The sequence below is a fragment of the Schistocerca gregaria genome, chromosome 2, assembly GCF_023897955.1.
Source record: "Schistocerca gregaria isolate iqSchGreg1 chromosome 2, iqSchGreg1.2, whole genome shotgun sequence".
Classification (NCBI taxonomy): domain Eukaryota; kingdom Metazoa; phylum Arthropoda; class Insecta; order Orthoptera; family Acrididae; genus Schistocerca; species Schistocerca gregaria.
This window is the reverse complement of record NC_064921.1, coordinates 658,163,540-658,185,947: the sequence shown is the minus strand read 5'-3', so window position 1 is coordinate 658,185,947 and position 22,408 is coordinate 658,163,540. Positions and strand designations below refer to the sequence as shown.

Here is a 22,408-nt window from a genome sequence, read left to right as displayed (position 1 = left end):
TAAATGTTGAAATTATCCCTCCTGTTCTTGACTACACAATTCAATTCGTCTAATCAAGTTTCCAAACACAGGATATTACATTTCTTCTGTAACAGAAGCAGTAAAAGTGGATGTTGCAGTTTTCAATTCATCGATGGATTTTGGACGGTTTTTATAGACAGTTGCTTTCGCTGCACCCCAGAAGAAAAATTCAGGTGGTGTTAGGTCAGGCGATTGTGGAGGCCAAAGTCCCTGTGATATTATGCGATCACCAAAAACATCAGCAAGCAGTGACATTGAAACGCTAGCTGTATGCGCGGTTAGACCATCTTGTTGAAAATAACCGTGCAGTAGTTCTCCTATGAATGGGTAGAGAATATCACTGCAGTATCATTGTGCGTTAATTGTTTCGTTGAAAATTACGGTACTTACAGGCAGAAGAACAATCATGCGGAACGCGAGACTTACAATCGTACGCCACTGAGGAGAGAGTTTTTGAACACCCCGTATAAGATTACCAAAGAATTGGATTCCGAGCCAGGAAGCGTGTAAACAAGCCGTACGTGGTTACGCATGGGCGATAACTTTCGCTTATTTCATGTTAAGCAAAGGAACATTTTAAACAGCGTGTCTCTAAATCATATAGAATCCTTTCAAGGTTTTATTTCTTCGTTGGCCGTTGCATGTTATGCATTTAGTGAAATTACATCTCATGGGGTTCCGACCCGACGTATACATTCCAATGTATTACACGGTTATTGCTAATTACTGATGAACCAACCACATATTTACATATTTCTGTCTATTACTTCATCGTCTGTGATATATTTAAAGCCCATATCAGAGGCAGGTTCGCAACTGTGACCAACGCTTTACGAGACTGTGACACTAGAGCAATAGCGAGCACTTGGTTATGGAAAAAAGTGAAATAAATCTCTGCAGCGTTATGACAATATTGTATTTGTGAGTGTGAAGCCTGTTTTCAGAGCCGTAACATTCCTTTCTCCTTGCTTTGATAGCTTAGATAGATTTAATGTAATTACTTTTAATAAATAAACTAAAAATGCGGAGAAAGTACCTCGTGACCAACTGCCTTTCCCAACAGCGATGAAGATTTATTTATTATATGACTTCTGTTCAATATATTGCTTATTATTGGATTTACATTGTCCTTATAGTGCTCAGTAAATGCTTAACTGTTTCACAATGTATAATTTTGCACTCAGCTAGTACATTACTGAATAATAAAGTTAGGTTTCTACCAACCAGAGGACACAGTGACGTTACACACATACAAGGTAAAATAAGTTGAAAAATGTTCCATGTTTCATTTAGACAAAATAAAGGTGCAGCGCCGAACATATTTGTAAAAAATGTGTAAACGCAGGAAGTAATGCCAATATTTCAGTAACTTGTGCAGTATGTCCCACGCCTTCAGAGTCAAAATTATACAGATGTTCAGGGTACTTGCTGGAATGTTTCGAAAAAAGGAACCAATGTTAAGGAACAAATATTCCAGGCGATAGCAGGTCTCAGTGGTAGAAAGTATCAGCCGATAGTGCTTATGTTCGGGACCCTAATCCTGGTGCAATCATCCAGTACGATACACGGTAGCCTTTTATGAGTCGATAGTGAATATTTTCCTGTGAGCCTATATGAAGTAGCTGTAGCACAATTTTGCTCTAGAAATTGAATCGGATAAAATTAATGCGCTGCTTTATAAGGCATGTATTGAGAATGGTCGTCGTAACTTTGAATTATTTGTATCAGCTTGAGTTGTTTGTTTATGTTGTTTGTAAACAAATAGACATGAATTCCCAGTGTTAGTTCGTTATTTCACAGCACTTTAAATAAAAACATTCTGAAATTGTTAACATTAAATTGTACCCTGTTAGGAATTTCATTAGAATTTGAAAAATAATGTATAATTGGACGATCATCTAAACCGGAACTTCTGAATCGTAGATTAGACTTAAGCCACCCGCCACTGTAATCTAGACTTACGTATTTGGGTGGTTTATGAAATTAATATCTGAGAAACTATCCACATAGTTAAAAATGGAAGATTAGTGTTTCATTCATGTGGGTACCGTAACCATATATTTATTAAAGGACATTTTAAAGTTTTTCACCTCAACTGTTATCCACAAGTATTCAGTTTATTTTATCTTGCACGATCGGCCAATTTCGACCATTTTCAAGCGCAGTCTATCAGAAAAGATACAACAAGTTCACATTTGGCTTATTGACAAAGAAATATAGTCGATCAGAAAGCGAGCATATAACGGCGGGCGTCAGAAGATAACCAGAAAGCATGCTGTGTGCAGTAATAAGCTCGTCATAACGAATGATGCGCTCGCTGTCATTGGTGGATGCCAGCTGTCACTTCTGTCCACGCAGCAAACAGTAACAGCTAAGATATAGCACTTTCAATCACTATGTCCACAGATCGACACGTGCGACGTAACGCGCTAAGAGAAGAAAGTTTGCGAAGAAAATGTGCCAAGAAATAAAATGATCCTGCAAAATGCGGTGAAATTCAGGAAAATGGGGGAAGGAAGTCTGTCACATTTTGGGCGTAAAATAACTAGAAATACAACTGAGCCATATGATACATGATTAGAAACGTAGCCTGTGACTACATAACTACATACACGTGATAAATAATGTTTCAGATATAAGGCGACATCCATGAGTAAGAATAGCTTTTGTAATACTTGGCTCGCCAGATGACACATCAAAATTTTTAAGTAACAAAACACCAACGTAAAGATATATTAAGAAAGTGTCAAAAGTTATATGTTGTAGCGAGAGAAAGACGTGAAAAATAAAACAAAAATAATCATTTGGAAATTTACTTTAAAGAGGGGGGTTGAGGGGAAGGGGGGGGGATTACTAGGCGCTAATACCACAAACCATAGAATATGCACTACTGTCCAAAATTAAAGCAGCAAACCGTTTTTCCCCGTCCTGTGAATAATCCACGATATAATCATACGGTCATGTTCTGCACGAAAGATGTCATCCCGGCCAACAGATAACTGTGCCAACGATGACGTCAGGGCACGTATGAAACGAGGTACTGTTTCCCGGGTTGCCCCAAGATCGCTGTGTGCACAGTCACAGACGGTGCAGTATGGCACAGAGAAGATACCTACCAGACTCTCTGCGGAGGAGAGCCTTTGAAAGAAATAATGTGACTCACTCTGTTGTTTCTTGCATGTGGCGGAAGTTTATAGATGCCTAATCTGCATCCCGAAGACCAGGGCAGGGCCGACCACGTGTGACTTTAGAAGAGAGAACCGTTATTTGGCTTAGTACTGCATGGAAAATGGCATGTGAGCTCGCAGCATCCACTGGACGTGTTGCATCGAGACACACGGTGTGCAGAAGGCTTCGACGCGCTGATCCTTATTGTCGGAAAACTGCTGTATATGTACCTCTGACGCGTCTTGAGAGCAGGGAACGTCTAGAGTGGAGTCATCAGCATGCCACCCGGACGGTCGAAGACTGATCCAATGTTGTTTTCACATACGAGTCCCGATTTAGTCTGGAGAGTGATTCTCGATGAATTCGTATCTGTAGGGAAGTGGAACACAGCCAAACGTTGTGGAAAGAGACCGAGATCGAAGAGAATCACAAATGATTTGGGCAGGGATTATGTTTACCACACGAACCCCTGTATGAAATTTTACGAGTGACTCGGCAAGGTTTAACTGCTGCCAGATATCGTGACGAGATCTTGGGACCTCATTTGCGGTTGTTGAGAGATGCTGTGGGCCGAGGCGTCGTATTGATGACCAATTATGCTTGACCTCATAGAGCACGAGTGGTTATGTTTTCTTGGAAACGGAAGATATTGCGCGCATGCCGTGGCCTGTTCGCTCTCCGGATTTGAACCATGTAGGACACGCCTGGGATGTACTAGGGAGACGGGTTGCATCACGTCAACATTCACCACCATTCTCAAAGACTGCGAGCAGCTCTGCAGGAATAATGAGCGTTACTACCTCGACATGAGACTGATGCCACCAGTCACAGCATGCCCGTCATTGTCAGGCCTGTATTGGCCCCAGAGGTGATCACACCCCATACTGAGCACATTAACCAGTTGTTGGAATGAATGTGCAAATCCGTTAAGTTGGAAAAAGGAAGAACAATTTTCTCTACCGTTATGTTTGTTGCAGCTGTTTGCGTTCTATATTTATTAGATTGTTTTTGCTTTACCATCACCGGTTTGTACTTTTTTTGTGACAAAATAAAGGCAACCTTGTAAAATTCCGATTTTTTGCTTTAATTTTGGACACCAGTGTATAGCTGGCTAAAGTATATTGTTGTCAATATTTAAAATATGTAGAGAGGCAGCTTGATACAGAAAAAAATAAGTGACTGGGTATAGGCACAACATTAAAATGTATATTGTATAACAATTCTCGTATCATGGTCTGGGAACCTATGAAAGGGATCGCACCTTTTGTGCTGATACATATACTCTTTACCTGATGCAGCATTAGCAATATTAGCTGCTAGTAGCTGGTCCCCTCTACGAAAGATGATGTTACAGCCATGATCCGAAAATTGTAAACTGATAATTTTTTTCTTTTCCACATGTCTTTATTTTGCTATAGAAAACAACTTTTATCACTGCCTTAATATATTTTTACTTTTGTATTTTTACACCACTTTTCCAGTAACTATTTTGACTGTGAATGTGATCCATCTTCAGTCATCAAAGTTATTTTGCAGCTAAAGTAAACAATGTCACATATATAGTTATGTACCCACATATATATTTATAATGGAAAAATGGAAATGGGCGTTTGGCGTCTTTGTCCGGGAGGCCCCTTGCTGGACAGGTCCGGCCACATTGGTGGAGGTCTTGTTACATTCGACGCCACATTGGGCAACCTGCGCGCCGGATGGGGATGAAATGATGATGAAGACAACACAATACCCAGTCCCTGAGCGGAGAAAATCTCCGACCCAGCCGGCAATCGAACCCGGGCCCGTATGACGGAAATCCGTCACGATGGCCACTTTTCTTTTATTTGATCTCATTTTTTTTCTATATTGTTCGTTGAATATGTTCGGGGCAGACGTCCGATGACACCCGTTCAGGTTCTTCGTTGATCCGTTCACTCAGTTTTTTTGTTACAGAAGGTAGCTAACCCTCTGACCGAACACGCTGAGTTACCGTTCCGGCTACCACTCAGCTATCGGGGCAGACTATATTTATAATGATGTAATAAAGCCGCGCCTCATCTTCCTGAATTTAACGGCACTCTCCAGACGCATCTGAACCTTGGCATACTGTTCATTGTAGACTTTTTTTCATTTTCGACCTTCTAGTACACGCTTATAATAGTGCGTAGTACAGTACGTCTGACTCACTGACTCATGTATCAATCTAAGGAAACACTGATTCAGATGCTATATATTAGCTATGACTCTTTCGGGGTGAACAATTGGTATCCAGCAACAAATAGTGTACTATAACGTGGCATTAGTTACTACTGCACACAGCATTCTTCTGGTTTTAATTCTGACACTCGCACGTTTCAACACATTCCGCCCCACCAACGTTCTTTCAAATCCTAGAACGCAATGCACACCGTCTCGCTTTCCACATACGCTTACCCTTCCTCACATGGATGCTCTACGACTTCATCACATCCTCACCCCTCTTCACGCACATAGAAAACCTCCTCATTTCCTATACTATCTGCAATCTAGATTCCAACAACGCCAATGTATCCCCTCTGATCACCAACTCTGCTATGCTGACGCGCTTCTACAAACAGGCCCCATGGGCCCTTCAGCTACAAGCATTCCACATCCTATCCCATCGCACCTTCACCCAACTCCCTCTTCCAGACAATGAAATCCGCCCCGATAACTTATCCATCCTAACAACTTTAAATCTTCCCCACCTTTCGCACTCCACATCAGGAGTTCCTCTCTCCATATCCCTCTCCACCCATCTCCATCTCTTTCCTCTTCTTACCACTATACTATCCATAAAAAAATCCCTGCACCCGCCCCCGACTATCCACCCAAACGCCTATCTTCATTTTCAGTAATTTTCCTACCCCTCATACCTACAGAACGTATTCCCGCCCCCCTCCCCTGAAATACTTTTCTCACAGTGCAAGTCCCTCAAGATTTAAGTGAAAGCGCAGTGCTTCTGCCCTTTTCCCTTGACGAATTTTACCATTCTGTAACATGTTTCTTTTAAATGTATTTATTTTCGTTTGTTTTGTATGTCCGTTTTTGGTTTTTAATTTAAAAGAGCAAAGAAGTCCTCATCATCTTTATCTCATTCATACTAAATTTTTGAAGATGCTTTGGCTGTAGAGTGGAATATTGCACCACTGACAGCTCTCCACCCACATGGGAGAACAGTAACAATAAAGGGGAAAAAAACATCTACGCCTGTAACTACAATTTTATTTTTCTATGTCAGTATGTCATACTTATACTTGTTTGTCTGATCTGTTTCTTCGTAGGCTTTATTAAAAATGACATGTAAGGCACAAGTTGACCAATCGTGCAAGATAGAATAAACTGAATACTTGTGAAAAACAGCCGAGGTGGAGAACTGGTAGTTGAATTGCTTCTATGCCACCAATATCATGCCAGGTACACGGTAGGATAGATTTCTAAAACAAATTATTGTATACTGAGGACATTTCTTGCAAATTGGCTCTCACTTGAAACAAGTTCATAATGAAATGCAATAGCTTGTAGCATGGCTGTTGAAGAACAGTTACTGAAAAACGACACATCACACTAGTAGTAGAATATCAACATTTCCGCTCCACAGTACAGTGATTGAAGCTCATATGTCATGGTTTAGACAGAACTGTTTCTGGCTTTCGTCTGCAGATGACGCAACGTACAACGTGCGTCGAAGCCGTATATCTCCAGCTGCATCACCTTCTGTGCTTATCTCTCTGCACCTAATTTCTCAGTTATATAGTACTGATTTTCTGTTGAATTTGCTACACCTTACAAGAACTGCTCGATTTTTTCAACATTTCTTCTTGGCGCGTAAGGGATGATAACAATTGTGAGAACTATCATCCACAGTTCAGGTATACATGCCGACGTCGCGAGCTGAAGATGAAAGTATACGTGGATATTGAAAGGGGTTCACAGTACGTAAAGGCAGATGAAAATCTAATAGTCATGGGGGACTGGAATGCAGTTATAGGGGTAGGAGCAGAAGAAAAAGGTACAGGAGAATATGGGCTTGCGACAAGGAATGAGAGAGGAGAGAGTCTAATTGAGTTCTGTAAAAAGTTTCAACTAGTGTTACCGAATTTTCTATTCAAGAATCACAACGGGAGGAGAGAGATCTGCAAATGGCCGGGTGACACTAAAAGATTTCAGTTAAATTACGTCATGGTCAGGTACAGATTCCGAAGTCAGATACTGGATAGTAAGTCATTCACATGATCAGATATATACTCAGATCACAATTTAGTAGTGATGAAGAATAGGCCGAAGAGATTAGTCAGGAAGAATCAGACTGGGATACGGTAGTACTAAGGAATGACGAGATACGCTTGAAGTTCTGTAAGGCTACAGATACAGCAAGAAGGGATAGCTCATTAGGCAGCACCATTGAAGAGCAGTGAACCTCTTAATAAGGGCAATTACAGAGCTGAAAAGGAAAACATAGGTACAAAAAAGGTAACTGTGAAGAGTCCATGGCTAACAGAAGGAATACTTCAGGTGATCGATGAAAGAAGGAAGTACAAAAATGTTCAAGGAAATTCAGAAATACATGTGGCTGAGGAATGAAATAAATAGGCAGTGCAGGGAAGCTAAGACGATATGGGTGCATGAAACCCGTGAAGAAATCGGAAAAGAAATGATTATCGGAAGGACAGACTCAGCATATAGGAAAGTCAAAACCACCCTCGGTGAAATTAAAAGCAGATGCGGTAACATTAAGAGTGCAATGAGAGTTCCACTGTTAGGTGCCGAGGACAGAGCGGATAGGTGGAATGGGTACATTGAAGGCCTCTTTGAGGGGGAAGATTTCTTTGATTTTTAGTAGAAGAAACAGAAAACGATTTACAAGAGATTTAGAATCCCGTATTACAATCAGAATTTAAAAGAGCTTTGGAGGATTTAAGATCAAATAAGGGAGAAGGGACAGATAACATTCCATCAAAATTTTTCAAATCATTTTGGGAAGTGGCAACAAAACGACTATTGACGTTGGTGTGTAGAATGGATGAGTCTGGTGACATGCCATCTGACTTTCGGAAAAATATCATCAATACAATTCCGAAAACTGCAAGAGCTGACAAGTGCGAGAATTATCGCACAATCAGCTTAAGCGCTCAAGCATCCAAGTAACTTACAAGAATAATATAAAGAAGAATGGAAAAGAAAATTGAGGATGTGTTGGATGACGATCAGTTTGGCATCAGGAAAGATAGAGGCACCACAGAGGCAATTCTAACATTGCCGCTGATAATGGAAGCAAGACTACAAGAAAAGCAAGATACGTCCATAAATTTGTCGACCTGGAAAATGCATAAGTCAATATGAAATGGTGCAAGCCAAAAGAGAAAAGTAAGAATAGACGACCAAGAACGAAGTGCACAGATTGAAACGGGTGTAAGATGAGGATGTTGTCTTTCGCCCCTAATGTTCAATCTGTACATCGTAGAAGCATTGAGGGAAATAAAAGAAAGTGTCACGAGCGGAATTAAAATTCTAGGTGAAACGATATCAGTGATAAGAAACGCTGGTGGCACTGCTATCCTAAGTGAAGAAGAATTACATGGCGTCCTGAATGGAATGAATATTCAAAAGTAAAACAAAGGAAAATATGAGAAGCGCCAGAAATGAAAACAGCGAGAAACATAACATCAAGATTGATGGCCACGAAGTAGATGAAGTTAAGGAATTCTACTAGGTAGGCAGTAAAATGACCAATGACGCTCAGAGCAGGGTAAAAAGGGCATCATTCCTGGCAAAGAGGAGTCTACTAGTGTCAAACATGAGCCTTGATTTGAGGAAGAAATTTTTGAGAACGTACTTTTGGAGCACAGCATTGTATGGTAGCGAAACATGGACTGTGTGAAAACCAGAACATAGGAGAATTGAAGTATTTGAGATGTGGTCTACAGCCGGCCGGAGTGGCCGATCGGTTTTAGGCGCTACAGTCTGGAACCACGCGACCGCTACGGTTGCAGTTTCGAATCGTGCCTCGGGCATGGATGTGTGTCATGTCCTTAGGTTAGTTAGTTCTAAGTAGTTCTAAGTTCTAGGGGACTGATGACGACAGCAGTTAAGTCCCATAGTGCTCAGGGCCATTTGAACCATTTTTGTGTTCTACAGATGTATTTTGAAAATTAGGTGGACTAACAACGTAAGGAATGAGGATGGTTGTTTGGTTGTTTGGTTGTTTTGGGGAAGGAGACCAGACAGCGAGGTCATCGGTCTCATCGGATTAGGCAAGGACGGGGAAGGAAGTCGGCATTTTCCTGGAACGATTTAGGGAAATCACGGAAAACCTAAATCAGGATGGCCGGACGCTGGGTTGAACCGTCGTCCTCCCGAATGCGAGTCCAGTGTCTATCCACTGCGCCACCTCCATCGGTGAATGAGGATGTTCTGCGCAGAATCGGATAGGAAAGGAATATGTCGAAAACACTGACAAGGAGAAGAGACAGGATGATAGGACATCTGTTAAGAATTCAGGGAATGACTTCCTTGGTACTAGAGGGAACCGTATAGGAAAAATCTGTAGAGAAAGACCGAGATTGGAAACATGCAGCAAGTAATTGATGACGTAGGTTGCAAGTGCTACTCTGAGACGAAGAGGATAGCACTGGAGAAGAATCCGTGGCGGGCCGCATCAGACGAGACAGAAGACTGATGATTAAAAAAAAAAAGTCCACTCTTTGATCTTTGTGCATCACTTGATCTTTAGTTTGAAACCCTATCCCGGAATCAGTTGTTGGCATCCGCTAATAAGGACTAACCTTGGTGCAGATGTAAGATAGCAAATTTCACTACAAACTTGAGGAGTCAGGATAATCACGGAGGTTAAAAAAAAAATTCGAACACGGTGGAAAAGCGTCAGTATTTTTATACAAGCGTTTGGCACCCGTTACTGAAGGAATGTCTTTTGACAGCCCACTCTTCTATTTCATCTTCTTCCTTGAACCATCGTCATCGTCGAGGATGAGATGAGTGGGCTACGTACAGGATGCCAGCAGGACAATAAAATTGTCAGTTCTGTTTCAAACGAAAAATGAACTATTTTGACAGCAAAATGCAAAACATTTCCGAGTCGTTCATTTCAGGCAATTTATTGGTAGCTCAATGTGGTCTTTTTCGTTCAAAAGAGCAGTTTGAAATCCATGTTTCTAATATTTTACTGTTTTCTGGATACTGTCTCAGAAGATGAATTATGTCACTTCATGCTCGAAATATCCTTTTTTCCCTATTGAATTTCAGTATTCTTTTGTAAAAACGGAAATGAAATTAAAATAGTTTGAGAGCCTGCTAAAAGGATCCATTCGAGTCACCTGCTTTTCTAATGTCACCGGTTATCTCACTGCTCCTACTGTCATAAGGCAATTATTTTTTTTTTAATTTACTTTTCGGAAAGTGTTTTGGAAATGGTGTGTAGCACCATACTGTACAAATACATCAATAATAACTCCTGAAAAGTAGTTTTTCAGTGTTCCACAGATTGAGAAGATGCGTTAAATGTGGTTGAACTGTACCGGCAAATTCCCACCACGTCAACACACAAGTTTACTAACTTCATCAAAAGTTGTGCTCCCCCACTGCTACAGCGAAGAATAGCGTCATGCAACGAAATTAACGTCCTTGCGGAAATTGTCGTTTTATCCACCTAATGCAAATTATTCGTTAGCTCAGATGTTAGAGTGGTAGACCGTCGAATTGTACGAAGTCTGCTTCCGGCGTGTTATCGGCGACGTCTTGTTTGCTTCCAGTCTGCAGAGTCGCCAGAGTGCGTAGTTTGTTTACTTCGTCGCCGCAACTAGTACTCGCGTCTGTAGACATTGAGTCACTCCCGCTCATTTATACGGAAAAGCTATTATCAAAATCAGCTTCCGGCCCGACGCAGGAACAAGAGCCCTTGAAATAGAATGCTCCATCCGTGACGAAGCACCACAGCACATCATTGGTATCCACCTATCCATCACAAGTACCGTCATCTACGTCAGGATGGTCGACGACGTGGTAAGTCACGCTTTTGTGAGCAGATGTGCGAACATTGTCAAGTTCAAACACTCCGATGGCCACGTCAGGTCGGTTACCGTTGACCACGCAGGACTAGGATTACTCACACTACGAGTCTTCAAACTCCCGTTCGAAGTGCCGCAGGACGCAGTCACCGTGCCTTCCCACTGTATGGGACAGTAATTAGTCACATGGCAGAAAAATTGAAGACCTTCGAGACGTCCTTGGTCCTCAACGCCGAGCGACAAGTTAAAGCTGAATTAACAAAACAGGAGCCGGCCGGAGTGGCCGTGCGGTTCTAGGCGCTACAGCCTGGAGCCGAGCGAGCGCTCCGGTCGCTGGTTCGAATCCTGCCTCGGGCATCTATGTGTGTGATGTTAGTTAGGTTTACTTCCTTCTACGTTCTTGGCGACTGATGACCTCAGAAGTTAATTCGCATAGTGCTCAGAGCCAGCCAAAACAGGTGCCGTTCTACCTACTCATAAATGGATGAAGAGCAATCGTGATGTACTATAGGCCGACTCGTATTTATCCTGGTTGCGGCCAAAAGAGTCATGTACGTTCGGTGTGTATTCAGCGTCAGGTTACAGAACTCACGTTACGTGACACGGCGCCACTCCATACGTCAACGGCCCTGCCCACAATTACGCAATGACCCGGTCGACCATCATGGAAGATCGAAGACCACTTGGAAGACATGGAACATTAGAATGCACAATTGTAACACGGACAGAATTGTCTGACACCATTAAAAATTCAACAGAGATGGAAGGAGATCGCCCATCGACTCCACAGGAAACTCAGTACTCAGGTTGTACCGACCTCTGCTTTTCATCTTAACAAGGACACGATGCAGTAACCACACACTCTCTCGGACACGGAAACCCACCTCCGGAAACAGACGTCACCGAGGAAACATAAAAAAATAAAGTCGTACACCCTCGGACGACTGCGTCCTGCGGGCGTCTTCTCAGGTTGACAGCCGGACGGCTTATGAGACGGAAAACATGGATGACAAAAGATCGCCCTAATCTATTGCCTTCCCTCACTTCGATACAACCGTTTCCGCTCTCTCGGGCAAACAGATCACAAGAACAGCGTCCGCCATCGGCACACAGCCGGACACAACGGATTCAACCTTGATCGATCAGCTACCGCAGCCACGTTTAGCTTACGGACCTTGGGCGGGTGTCTTAAAAGATTATTCTATCCCCGCTGTGGTGTATGATAAGTGTCTCCTCACACACCTGGCCCCTCACGAGCAGCAGATGACGGCACAGACGCGGGCTCCCAGAAGACAGGCCCCAACATTTACGGCGACGCTGACAGCGGACCCACTTGCAGGAAACGATCAAAGTTATCATCATTAGGACACGTTGTCGTTGCTCCAATACATGCTCACTGCAACAGAAATTGACACCGTCTTTCTCCAAGAGATTTTCGTCGACGATATCTCGGGTATGTATGGTTATACGGTCCACGTGGCCCGCGCCTCGCCATATCATAACGGTGTCGCGGTTCTCCTCAAGGATATTTTCGAGGTGGAAGTAGTACCATATCTCCCCGACGCTAGACGAATAGCCGTAACGGTGCTAGGCGTCCAGTTTATCAATTTGTACGCCTCTTCCGGAACGATCAGCCACCGCGACAGTTCGTTATTCTTCGCGGAAGAAGTAGCACCGCTTTTTCAGGGCAGGGCAACGACCGGGTTTTAGGGTGCGACTTTAATAGCACTCAAGCACCTAAATATCAGCTGCTACGCTATTCACCGTGCCCCGAATAATGGACACTCAACAATGGTCTCCAGCTGGTAGATACATGGAAACATGTCCAAGGAAATGCATCGGGATTCATTCCTTTCACGTGTCACTCGTCTGGTCGCACCGATAGGATTTACATTCTCTCGTGGCAACAGTGAGCGACGCGATGGTTTGGCCAGTAGCCTGTACTTGTCACCCTCTCTGTCGAAATTCTTCCAATCCATATGTGGCATACAGCAAACCAGTGCTTAACAGTATTGGTTAAAACCAGTCTAGGGTGCAATTTTTTTTTTTTTGTCAACGACGCGTTTCGCCTTATTTAGGTATCTTCAGGTTATCTACATAGAAAACAGAGAACAAATACATTTATTTAAGAATCATGATCGCGTTGTGCAGACTTGGATAACGTAATTTATATTTCTAGTTTTTACTGAGTTTAACGGACTGGTCAGATATATTCGACGATGCCCTTTGGCTACAATGATTAAAGGATTCTTCTAAGAAATACCAAATTAAGGTATTTACTCTTTCGACAGTTTATCTGTTTGTACATACTTATCCAAGTCTGCACAACGCGATCGCAATCGCGATTCTTAAATAGATGTATTTGTTCTCTGTTTTCTATGTAGATAGCCTGAAGACGCCTAAATAAGGCGAAACGCGTTGTTAAAAAAAACTAAAATTGCAACCAAGACTGTTTTAACCAATACCCTCCCTGTCAATCTGCTCCTCCACATCTATCCATTTGTCTCTTCTCTCGCTGTCTACCTCCTTCTCCCCTCTAATTCCATATCATCCTCCCTCTCTCTTTAATAATCTCTCCCTTTTCCCTCTTTCTGTCCATCTCTTTCTCTTCCTCTTCCCTTTCTCTGCCATTTCCTTTTTCCCCTCTCTTCACCCCTTCCTCCATCTCATTACCTCTCTCTTACTTCCCTTCTCTCTGTCCATCTCCTCCTCTTTCTTTTCTGTTTCCATCTTCTAGTCTCCCCACTATCTGTCCATATCGACCTTCCATATATCTATCCATTTCCTCCTCCTCCTATGTGTCCCTTTGTTCTCCTGTCCACTCGCTGTCTGTCCATCTCTCTCCAGTGCACAATACGAAGCTGGTGGCTTTTACCCCTGCAGTGTTTCTTTTCATGCTGTAACTCATATGTTTGGTTGAATTCGGTCAAGTGGTCGATGGAATATACATACATACATAAATCCATTTTTATAATTTGTACGGATAATTACCGCTGTGCTGCAGCCAGCGTCCAGGACGTGCCGGCGGGCTACGAGTACGTGGAGCCGTGGGGGCTGTTCAAGCTGTACCGGCCGCACATGGCGCGCGACGCGGCTTTCGCCACCTGCCAGCGCCACGGCGGCAGACTCGCCATCCCAAGGGACAAAGCGGCGGCGTCCGCGCTGGGCAACATGGTGCGACGCGAGCCCGGCATTGACGCCGCCTTCGTCGGCATACACGACATCATGACCGAGGGCATCTTCTACGGCGATGACGGCAAGTGCACACAACCAGTTCCTTCAGCAGTAATTCGCAACTGTTTACTGGCTTGTTCTTAAATGGTTCCGGGTTTCAGAAGACTACTGCGTGAGAATCACAAGATGTACAAAAACTTGACAGAAAACAGTGCATAGAGTATCTCCCCAGCTGAAACTACTGTCTAGTTCGAGCAGCTCCACTATAGCGTGAATTAGGTAGATTCGGATACAGAGAGAAGCCTCATAAGAACCATCAGCTATGAATCTGTTTTTACGTACTTACACTGCAAGCCACTAAACACTACATGTCGATTTCCTTTCGTATTAACCCTTTGATGCATAACAGATGTCTTTTAGACCCGGAAACCTTTCATTTTCTCAATAAATTGTATTAAAACTCGTTTATAGTGGTTGATGTCCAGTGTAATCCTTCGAAATACAATTTACTCTCTTCGAAAAAAAACATTATTAATTATATTACATTAAGAATTTTGTAATCCTAGACGTCTAACTCTTGAGGGGGTTCTTTTGGACAGCCTAGTGAATCAACCGTCTTTCCAATAGTTATCTTTTTATCTAATATTGCATTAAAGTAGCTAGATTACAGACAATAGTTACCAGTTTGGCAAATTTATGATCTTAGATGACAGTTCAGAAATACTTTAAAAACTATAACAGAGTACTCGTATGTTTATTAATGCCAAAATACTTTCAGATGAAATCACTTTCGTTTGATAAACAGAATAGTTATGCAACTTACTTTTATCGTTTCCTTATAATATGGGTATCATAATAACTGTAAGAGATAAAAAATTATTAAGTCAGCACAAGAGCTTGAAATTTTGGAACATCTATTACTGAGTGGTTTGAATATGAAGCATTCGTTGATCTTGGAGACATAAGTGTTTCTGAGACACGGTAGCCAGGATAAAAAAGCGGTATCTTCTAGCGTACTAAGAGACTCTGTTGTGGTTGGCAAGAGAGCCAACACCGTGTTACTAAAGGAGGCCGAAATGCACGCGTTTTAGCTCACGCAGGCTGGCGTGAGGTCTGGAACATGACAAGGGAAGTGGAAGTGAGAAAAACGCACGTAGCTGGTGGAACACTTAACTTTAATCCATTAATGACGAACGTCGCTCTTGACGGCACATGATTTACAATATCAATAGAAACTGATCATGGCGCATTGCTAGGTCGTAGCAAATAACATAGCTGAAGGCTATGCTAACTATCGTCTCGGCAAATGAGAGCGTAATTTGTCAGTGAACCATCGCTAGCAAAGTCGGCTGTACAACTGGGGCGAGTGCTAGGAAGTCTCTCTAGACCTGTCGTGTGGCTGCGGTCGGTCTGCAATCACTGATAGTGGCGACACGTGGGTCCAACGTATACTACCGGACCGCGGCCGGTTTAAAGGCTACCACCTAGCAAGTGTGGCGTGTGGCGGTGACACCACAGAAGCAACAGTGAAAAGTCAGATGATGCAGAGTTGTCGATTTCCTTTTCGGTCGAGATGGAACTCAATGCTGCAAATCACTGCCACAGATGAGCAGAATACGAGTGTGCAGAGCCGCTAGTTAGAAAGGATTTTTTTTTTTTTAGGCGTCAGTCTTTTGACTGGTTTGATGCGGTCTTCCACGAATTCCTCTCCTGTGCCAACCTTTCGTCTCAGAGTGGCACTTGCAACCTATGTTCTGAGTGATTTGGTGGATGTATAATAATCTCTATCTCCTCTACAGACTTTGCTCTCTACATCTCCTTCTAGTACCATAGAACTTATCCGTGATGTCTTGACAGATGTCCTGTCATCCTGTCCCATCTCCTTACCAGTGTTTCCCCCCCGATTCCCCTTGCAACCTTCTCATTGCTTATCTTACCGGTCCACCAAATTTTCAACATTCGTCTGCAGCACCACAGATCAAATGCTTCGATAATCTCCTGTTCCGTTTTCCCCACTATCCATGTTTCACTATTATACAGTGCTGTGCTCCAAACGTACATTCTCAAAAATTTATTCCTTTTTAAAATTTTTTTGCAGTACTGTAAAAGCTATACCAGAGCACTCAGCCTTTCAACTTCAATTAACCTAAATGCCCCTGTCGGAGCTGGCTTGGCCTGGCTACCCACCACAACCACACCACGAGTCGTACGCGTGAATAACACTCAGCTACGCATGGGTTAAAATGTTGAGTGCATGGCGCCGCTGCTCTCTTCAGAGTGGGAGATGGATGTTATGGCGAGAGGCTCTCTTACGACCAGTGAAGAGACGTAGCTACGAAGGCGATGCTCTCATCTCTGCTGGCTACCAAACCGAACAGACATACCTAGCCTTGCCTCCTCATGCCTTCCTCTCAGCCCCCTCACTTCTGAACTGGAGACGTCCTCCTGGTGACGCTATATACCGAATCTGAATAAATTTTCATTCTGATTTAACTTGATATTTTTCTTCAAAACGAAGGGACGCCCCAATCTTGCCGGTCCGCTCCTGACGGTCCTGAACATACAACATCATGAAAATTCTACCTGGTCCAGTAACAGGTTGTGTAACAACACAAATAGGAAATCTATTCTAAATGAAGACTTCCACGTGTAGAGAAATTTTAAATTCAGCATCACAAATGAACAAGCGTGTGGTGTTGATAAGTACTTTGTATCACAGCAGCACTGTAGATAAAACAATAAAAACAGGAGACAGAAAGTTTTATTCTGTAATAAATTTAAAGCAGGAACTGATTATCTTGACCAAAAGAGACAAATATACATTTCAAAGGGACAGTCAAGAATAAGGTACTTTGGTTTACAGACAAAAGTTTGCATGAAGCAGCAATAAATATCTTGTGCTTATTTTCACAGCAACATCCGAACTACACAGAAGGTAGATCGGATAAAACGACAATATTTTCTGTAGAAGAGATGAGAATCAATGACTCTTACCTCCAAAATGAAGTTGACCCTCAAGAGATGAAGCTCACGGAAACTGGAAGATCACCAAAATAAAGATGCTTCCTGTGCCCACATTGATCATAAACAAAAGTGATCAACTACTCTGCAAACGCTCAAGAAATGAAAGTGTCGGACTGTATCATAATAAATACTTTATTACACACTCTGTGTCAAAATTTGCTAATTTTTTTAATAGCACCATTTTCAACTTTTTTCAGTTCTTACAGACCTCTCTCATCCATTGCTGTGAGACTAGCTACTCATGCATCCAGGAGTTCAGATCGCGTACCGAGCGAGAGAAAAATGACTGTAAGTACTGTAAGCGCACTGGTCTCTATGATATTTTTTCGTGATCCCTGTGCGAATTATGGGTGGATGAGAATACAGCTATGGCACAGTCGTCACCCAATACAGTTTCTCTACATTTTCCCTAGGCGATTTCGCGAGAACTACCTCGTCTTTCTTTCAAGGTCTCTTCCGTATGGGCAATATAGAGCTCTTACGATCCTAGCATCGCGTCTCTAATCGTTCAGTCTCTCTTGTCTCGCCTATTTGACAAGGACTCCAAACATTGAAACAATCACCACTGGTTTTGTTTGCGATTTACATTATCCCAAAATCCATTCAAAAATTCCAAGTATTCCATTTACCTTCTCTAATATTCATTCTATGTCGCTGCCCTATTTAACATCGCTTTTTAGCGATACTGCTAAGTACTTACGAAGCAACGTGGTGAAGTTGTTCACCACCAGTCTTGTAAACAGATCCTATTGGATGCGATCTGCTACAACCATTATTTTATATTCATTGACATTTAAAGAGAGCTGCCATTTATTAAGCCAAATCTAAACTTTGTCCAAGTTTATCTATAGTTTCTTATGAGATCTCAAAATTACTTTCCTGTATAAAATGACGTCGTCAGTGAACACTCTTACTGCGCTTCTGATCGTGCTAGATGAATCCTTTACGCATACTGAAGTGACACACAATGCTACTTTCCTTTCTCTGGAACATTCGCTGTCCAGCATCACGTAGTGCTCTATTAGACAAACATTTCTCGTCCCAGTTACATATTTATAAAGACAATGCGTATGATCGTGTCTGAGTTATAGTCAGTGATGCGACGTAGCGTCGAAAGACTTTCGGAAGCCTATTTTTTCAAGGTATCATATTCAGATGAAGTTAACAGTGCTTCTCGTGTGTGGTTTTTCCTGAAACAGTGCTGGGTATTGAGAGAGCTGGTCTACCTCAACAAACCTCATTGTGTTACAGATTATAATTTATTCCACCATCTTACAACAGATGGGCTGCAACCACAGTCATCTGCAATTGTGTGGATTTCATCTACTACCCTCTTTGCAAACAGTAGATCTCCGCTATTTTCAAGGCAAACAGAACATTTTGTATTCTGAGGATGAGGGGCGCGTAATAAGTAATGTAACACATTTTTCTCGGCCAGTTTCACTTTAAAACATGTGATAATTGATACAGGACATTATGGAGTAATGGAAATGAATTTGAGCGTTCGGCGTCATTGATCGGGAGGCCCCTTGCGGGGCAGGTCATGCCTCCTTTGTGCAGGTCTTATTACATTCGACGCCACACTGGGTGAGCTGCGCGCCGGATGGGGATAAAATGATGAACACAACACAACCCTCAGGCACTGAGCGGTGAAAACTTCCGACCCAGCCGGGAATCGAACCCGGGCTCTTAGGACGGCAATCCGTCACGCTCACCTTCTTTTCTTCTCTTTTTTTTGGGTAGTGGACCGGTGGGGGCTCGGGGGTAAAAGTAGGCAGGGGTCAAAACCCGAGACCTGGCCACAGTGTCCCCCTCATCACCACCGGCCCTGTGAAACCTAGGGAAGTGGGAGACACAGGAATTAACAGAAGCGGAAGGCGCTGTTGTTATTTATTTATCTGCATTGTGTTTTTTGTAATATTTACTATTATCATGAAATTACATCGAACACAATGGCGACAGAGAAGTATATATATATATATATATATATATATATATATATATATATATATATATATATTCTGGGTAAAGAAAAAGGAGAAGTAAAAGGAAATAAAATCCGCGCAATCTGCGACTCACTCTCCCATCCGCGGAGGTCAGAAGTAGAATCGACCGTAGGCGGCTTAAACTCAAACACCGCCGGGTGAGGAGGGGTAGGTGCCCTATGAGGCAGGCACCCCCCCAACTTAGTTGAGGTCTAACAAAGACCCCACGAAGATAGATAGCAAATAATGTTCGGTAACGTGGCGTGTTTTCGAGAGCTGCATGGGATGTTGCTAAATAGGTCCAGAAGTCGAGGCGGGATTTAGGTCTCTCATGAAAGAGATAAGCGACCGCCCACCCTTTAACCCACGTAATAGCATGACATTTGGCTGCGGGAAAATGTTTGTCCTCCGGGTACAGAAACATTCGAGGTTTGATTGTGTCTGGTAGCACATCTTACATTCAGCTATTGGGAAGGACACACCTGAAGTAAATTTGCTTCAGCCCCTACAGTTTCATGAAGGTCCTTTTGGTGGCTGCGCTATACGGAGCCTTCGAAACGGCGTCTGCGTGCGTTCCAAGCAGAGAGCTGCCATCGAGTTTATTTTGGTGCAAAACCGGAACATCGCAGATATTCATAGGCGCTTGCAGAATGTGTATGAACAAGGGCACAGTCAGTCATTGGGCAAGGCGCCTGTCCTCATCATTGCAACAATATCGGTCAAACCTGTCCGTTCTCCCACTTGCTGGCCGGCCGCATGCAGCTCTTACTCCTGCAACACTGAAACGTACGACACTCTCACCTATCGCAACAAAACACCTCGTTGCACACTTGGACTTTCCTGTTTCTAGCGCTAATATATTCACCCACCATTTCGGTTACTCAAAGGTGTGTGCCCGCTGAATTCCTCGCCACCGAACTGAAGACCATAAAGAGAAACGAAGGACCATCTGTGCGGAACTGTTGCGCATTACAATGCTGATTATGTCAGTTTTTAGTTGAACATCTATAACACTACCGTCTGCTACTGCTGTACCATAACCTTAAAGCTGGAAGCAGGTTGTGTGAGAAACTACTTTATTAAAGCAATTATAGTACAACGCAACAGAGCAGTGTTACCCTCTGAGAGGAATTTCGTTGTGTTGACCGTGTTGTACCTAACAGAGGTGGCTTATTGGAAGTGAAAGTCAGAATTACGGAAATATCTGAACAGTAACAAACAAAATTTTGCCTATCTGCACTGTTTAACGGGTAAAGAAAACGGTCACCAGCCTTACTAGGCAAGAGAATGATTAACATTCTCGTTCAAGAAAACAGTTATTAGTAACTTTAATGGATAAACACAACCTATACTTTGTCACACGCGAGCACGGTGAACTCTTGACACATGCGTACGTTTTAAGATTGAAGCTAACAACTGGAGCAGCACAAACACAATAGAGACAAACACTTAGTAAACATGAGTATATAACGTTTCAACCTGCAGTTTTCCTCTCTTACTACATTGAGAGACAAAATTAATATATATGTAAGATACTGACTCACCTTCTGTGATTTACAACAGGCAGTAATGAGATCATTTACGAAGCAAAACTTTATAAGCCTCAGTCATAAGAACTTTTTATTTGAAGTTGGCAACAATACAGTAATAAGCAGTTTTACTAGGAAAATCATTTTCGGCAAGCATCATTAACTTTAACTTTCATTTAACTATGTTCAAGAGGCATCAATTAGCAAAACAATGGGCTTTAATGTTCTTTCAGTAAGGACACTCGGAAATCACTTTAGTGCAAACGGAGGGGAACCTGAGAGGTGTTATGATAAGGAGAAAAATCAAGGTGGGTACATAAATTCAGTTATAAATTACCTTATATTTGAGTCCTCTAACACAACCATTTAGCTGATACTTCACTGTACATCACTATAGTATTCCGTTACAGTGATTGCGCAGTGTGGTGGCCACTGCATGTTGGTAGGTGGATTCGCAGGTGGAATTGCTGGACTCTGGCCCTTCTTGGTGGCGATGATGAATACCAATTCCAGAATCGTCCCATCTATTTATCCATCCATCCGAGGCATTGGTAAGCGGCAGAAAAAGCCTCTCTCGGAACCAGCACAGTATTCAACATTTACATGGCAGTGCACAGTTTAGTAGCTCGTCCCGACTCGTAGCTCGTCCCGACTGGTGGCTCGTCCCCGACTGGTGGCTCGTCCTTAACTGACTCTTCTTCCACCTTTTCTACCTAGGCCAACCACAATTTGCGCGCGCTACACAGTTCCTTTCCCGAGGGGAACCACTACACCTTTTATATACTAAAGAACTAAGAACCCTAAGTGAGGATCAGCAGTTTACATAACAATAATCAAATACATTAAATAAAACAAAACATTTGCACATATTGACATTTCTATCAAAAATTATTCACACAAAATTACAATCATATACAGTAAGTTTTGTTCCCTCCAAATGAGACAAAGAATTCAAATGACAGATACACTACATTGCATAGAATCAAATCATGGCATCAAAGTTTTAAACAAAGAAAAGAATATACAATTTTGTGACATCTATTCAATCAAACATATTTACAGAAGCTCAACGATGTAACATTAAATAAAACAAAAGCAAAGTAAATCCATACAGCACAAGACCTGTGGTGTTACACATCGCCATAGGCGATGAAACAGGGATTCATCACTTTGACTGGGAAACAAACCGGCAATCCACCATCTCTCCTCCGAAGAGATAGAAGTCGCACACTCCGCCGGTAAAGCCACGGTGACGGTCTTGTGGGACTTCGGGTGTTATTCTGTTCGATGTCATCCACCCTGGTGCAACGGCCAACTCAGAACTCTATAACAACTTAGGCGTGTTCGTCGTCACAAACTTGCAAACGAATTTCTCTATCTCCACGACAAAGTAAGGCCTCAAACAAATCTGTCACCTGATAGCAGCTCACAAAAGTTCATTGGACTTTTCTTGCTGACCCATTCTACACTC

General features: G+C 42.6%; 1 protein-coding gene across 1 annotated transcript in view; it reads left to right on the top strand.

The window, feature by feature from the left end:
- Positions 1 to 22,408, top strand: part of LOC126336290 (macrophage mannose receptor 1-like) — a 64,717-nt gene that overhangs the window by 3,863 nt on the left and 38,446 nt on the right. Inside the window, exon 4 of the mRNA XM_049999823.1 lies at positions 14,230 to 14,481. Coding sequence (XP_049855780.1) covers positions 14,230 to 14,481 — 252 coding nt within the window. The remainder of the gene's footprint in view (positions 1 to 14,229; positions 14,482 to 22,408) is intronic.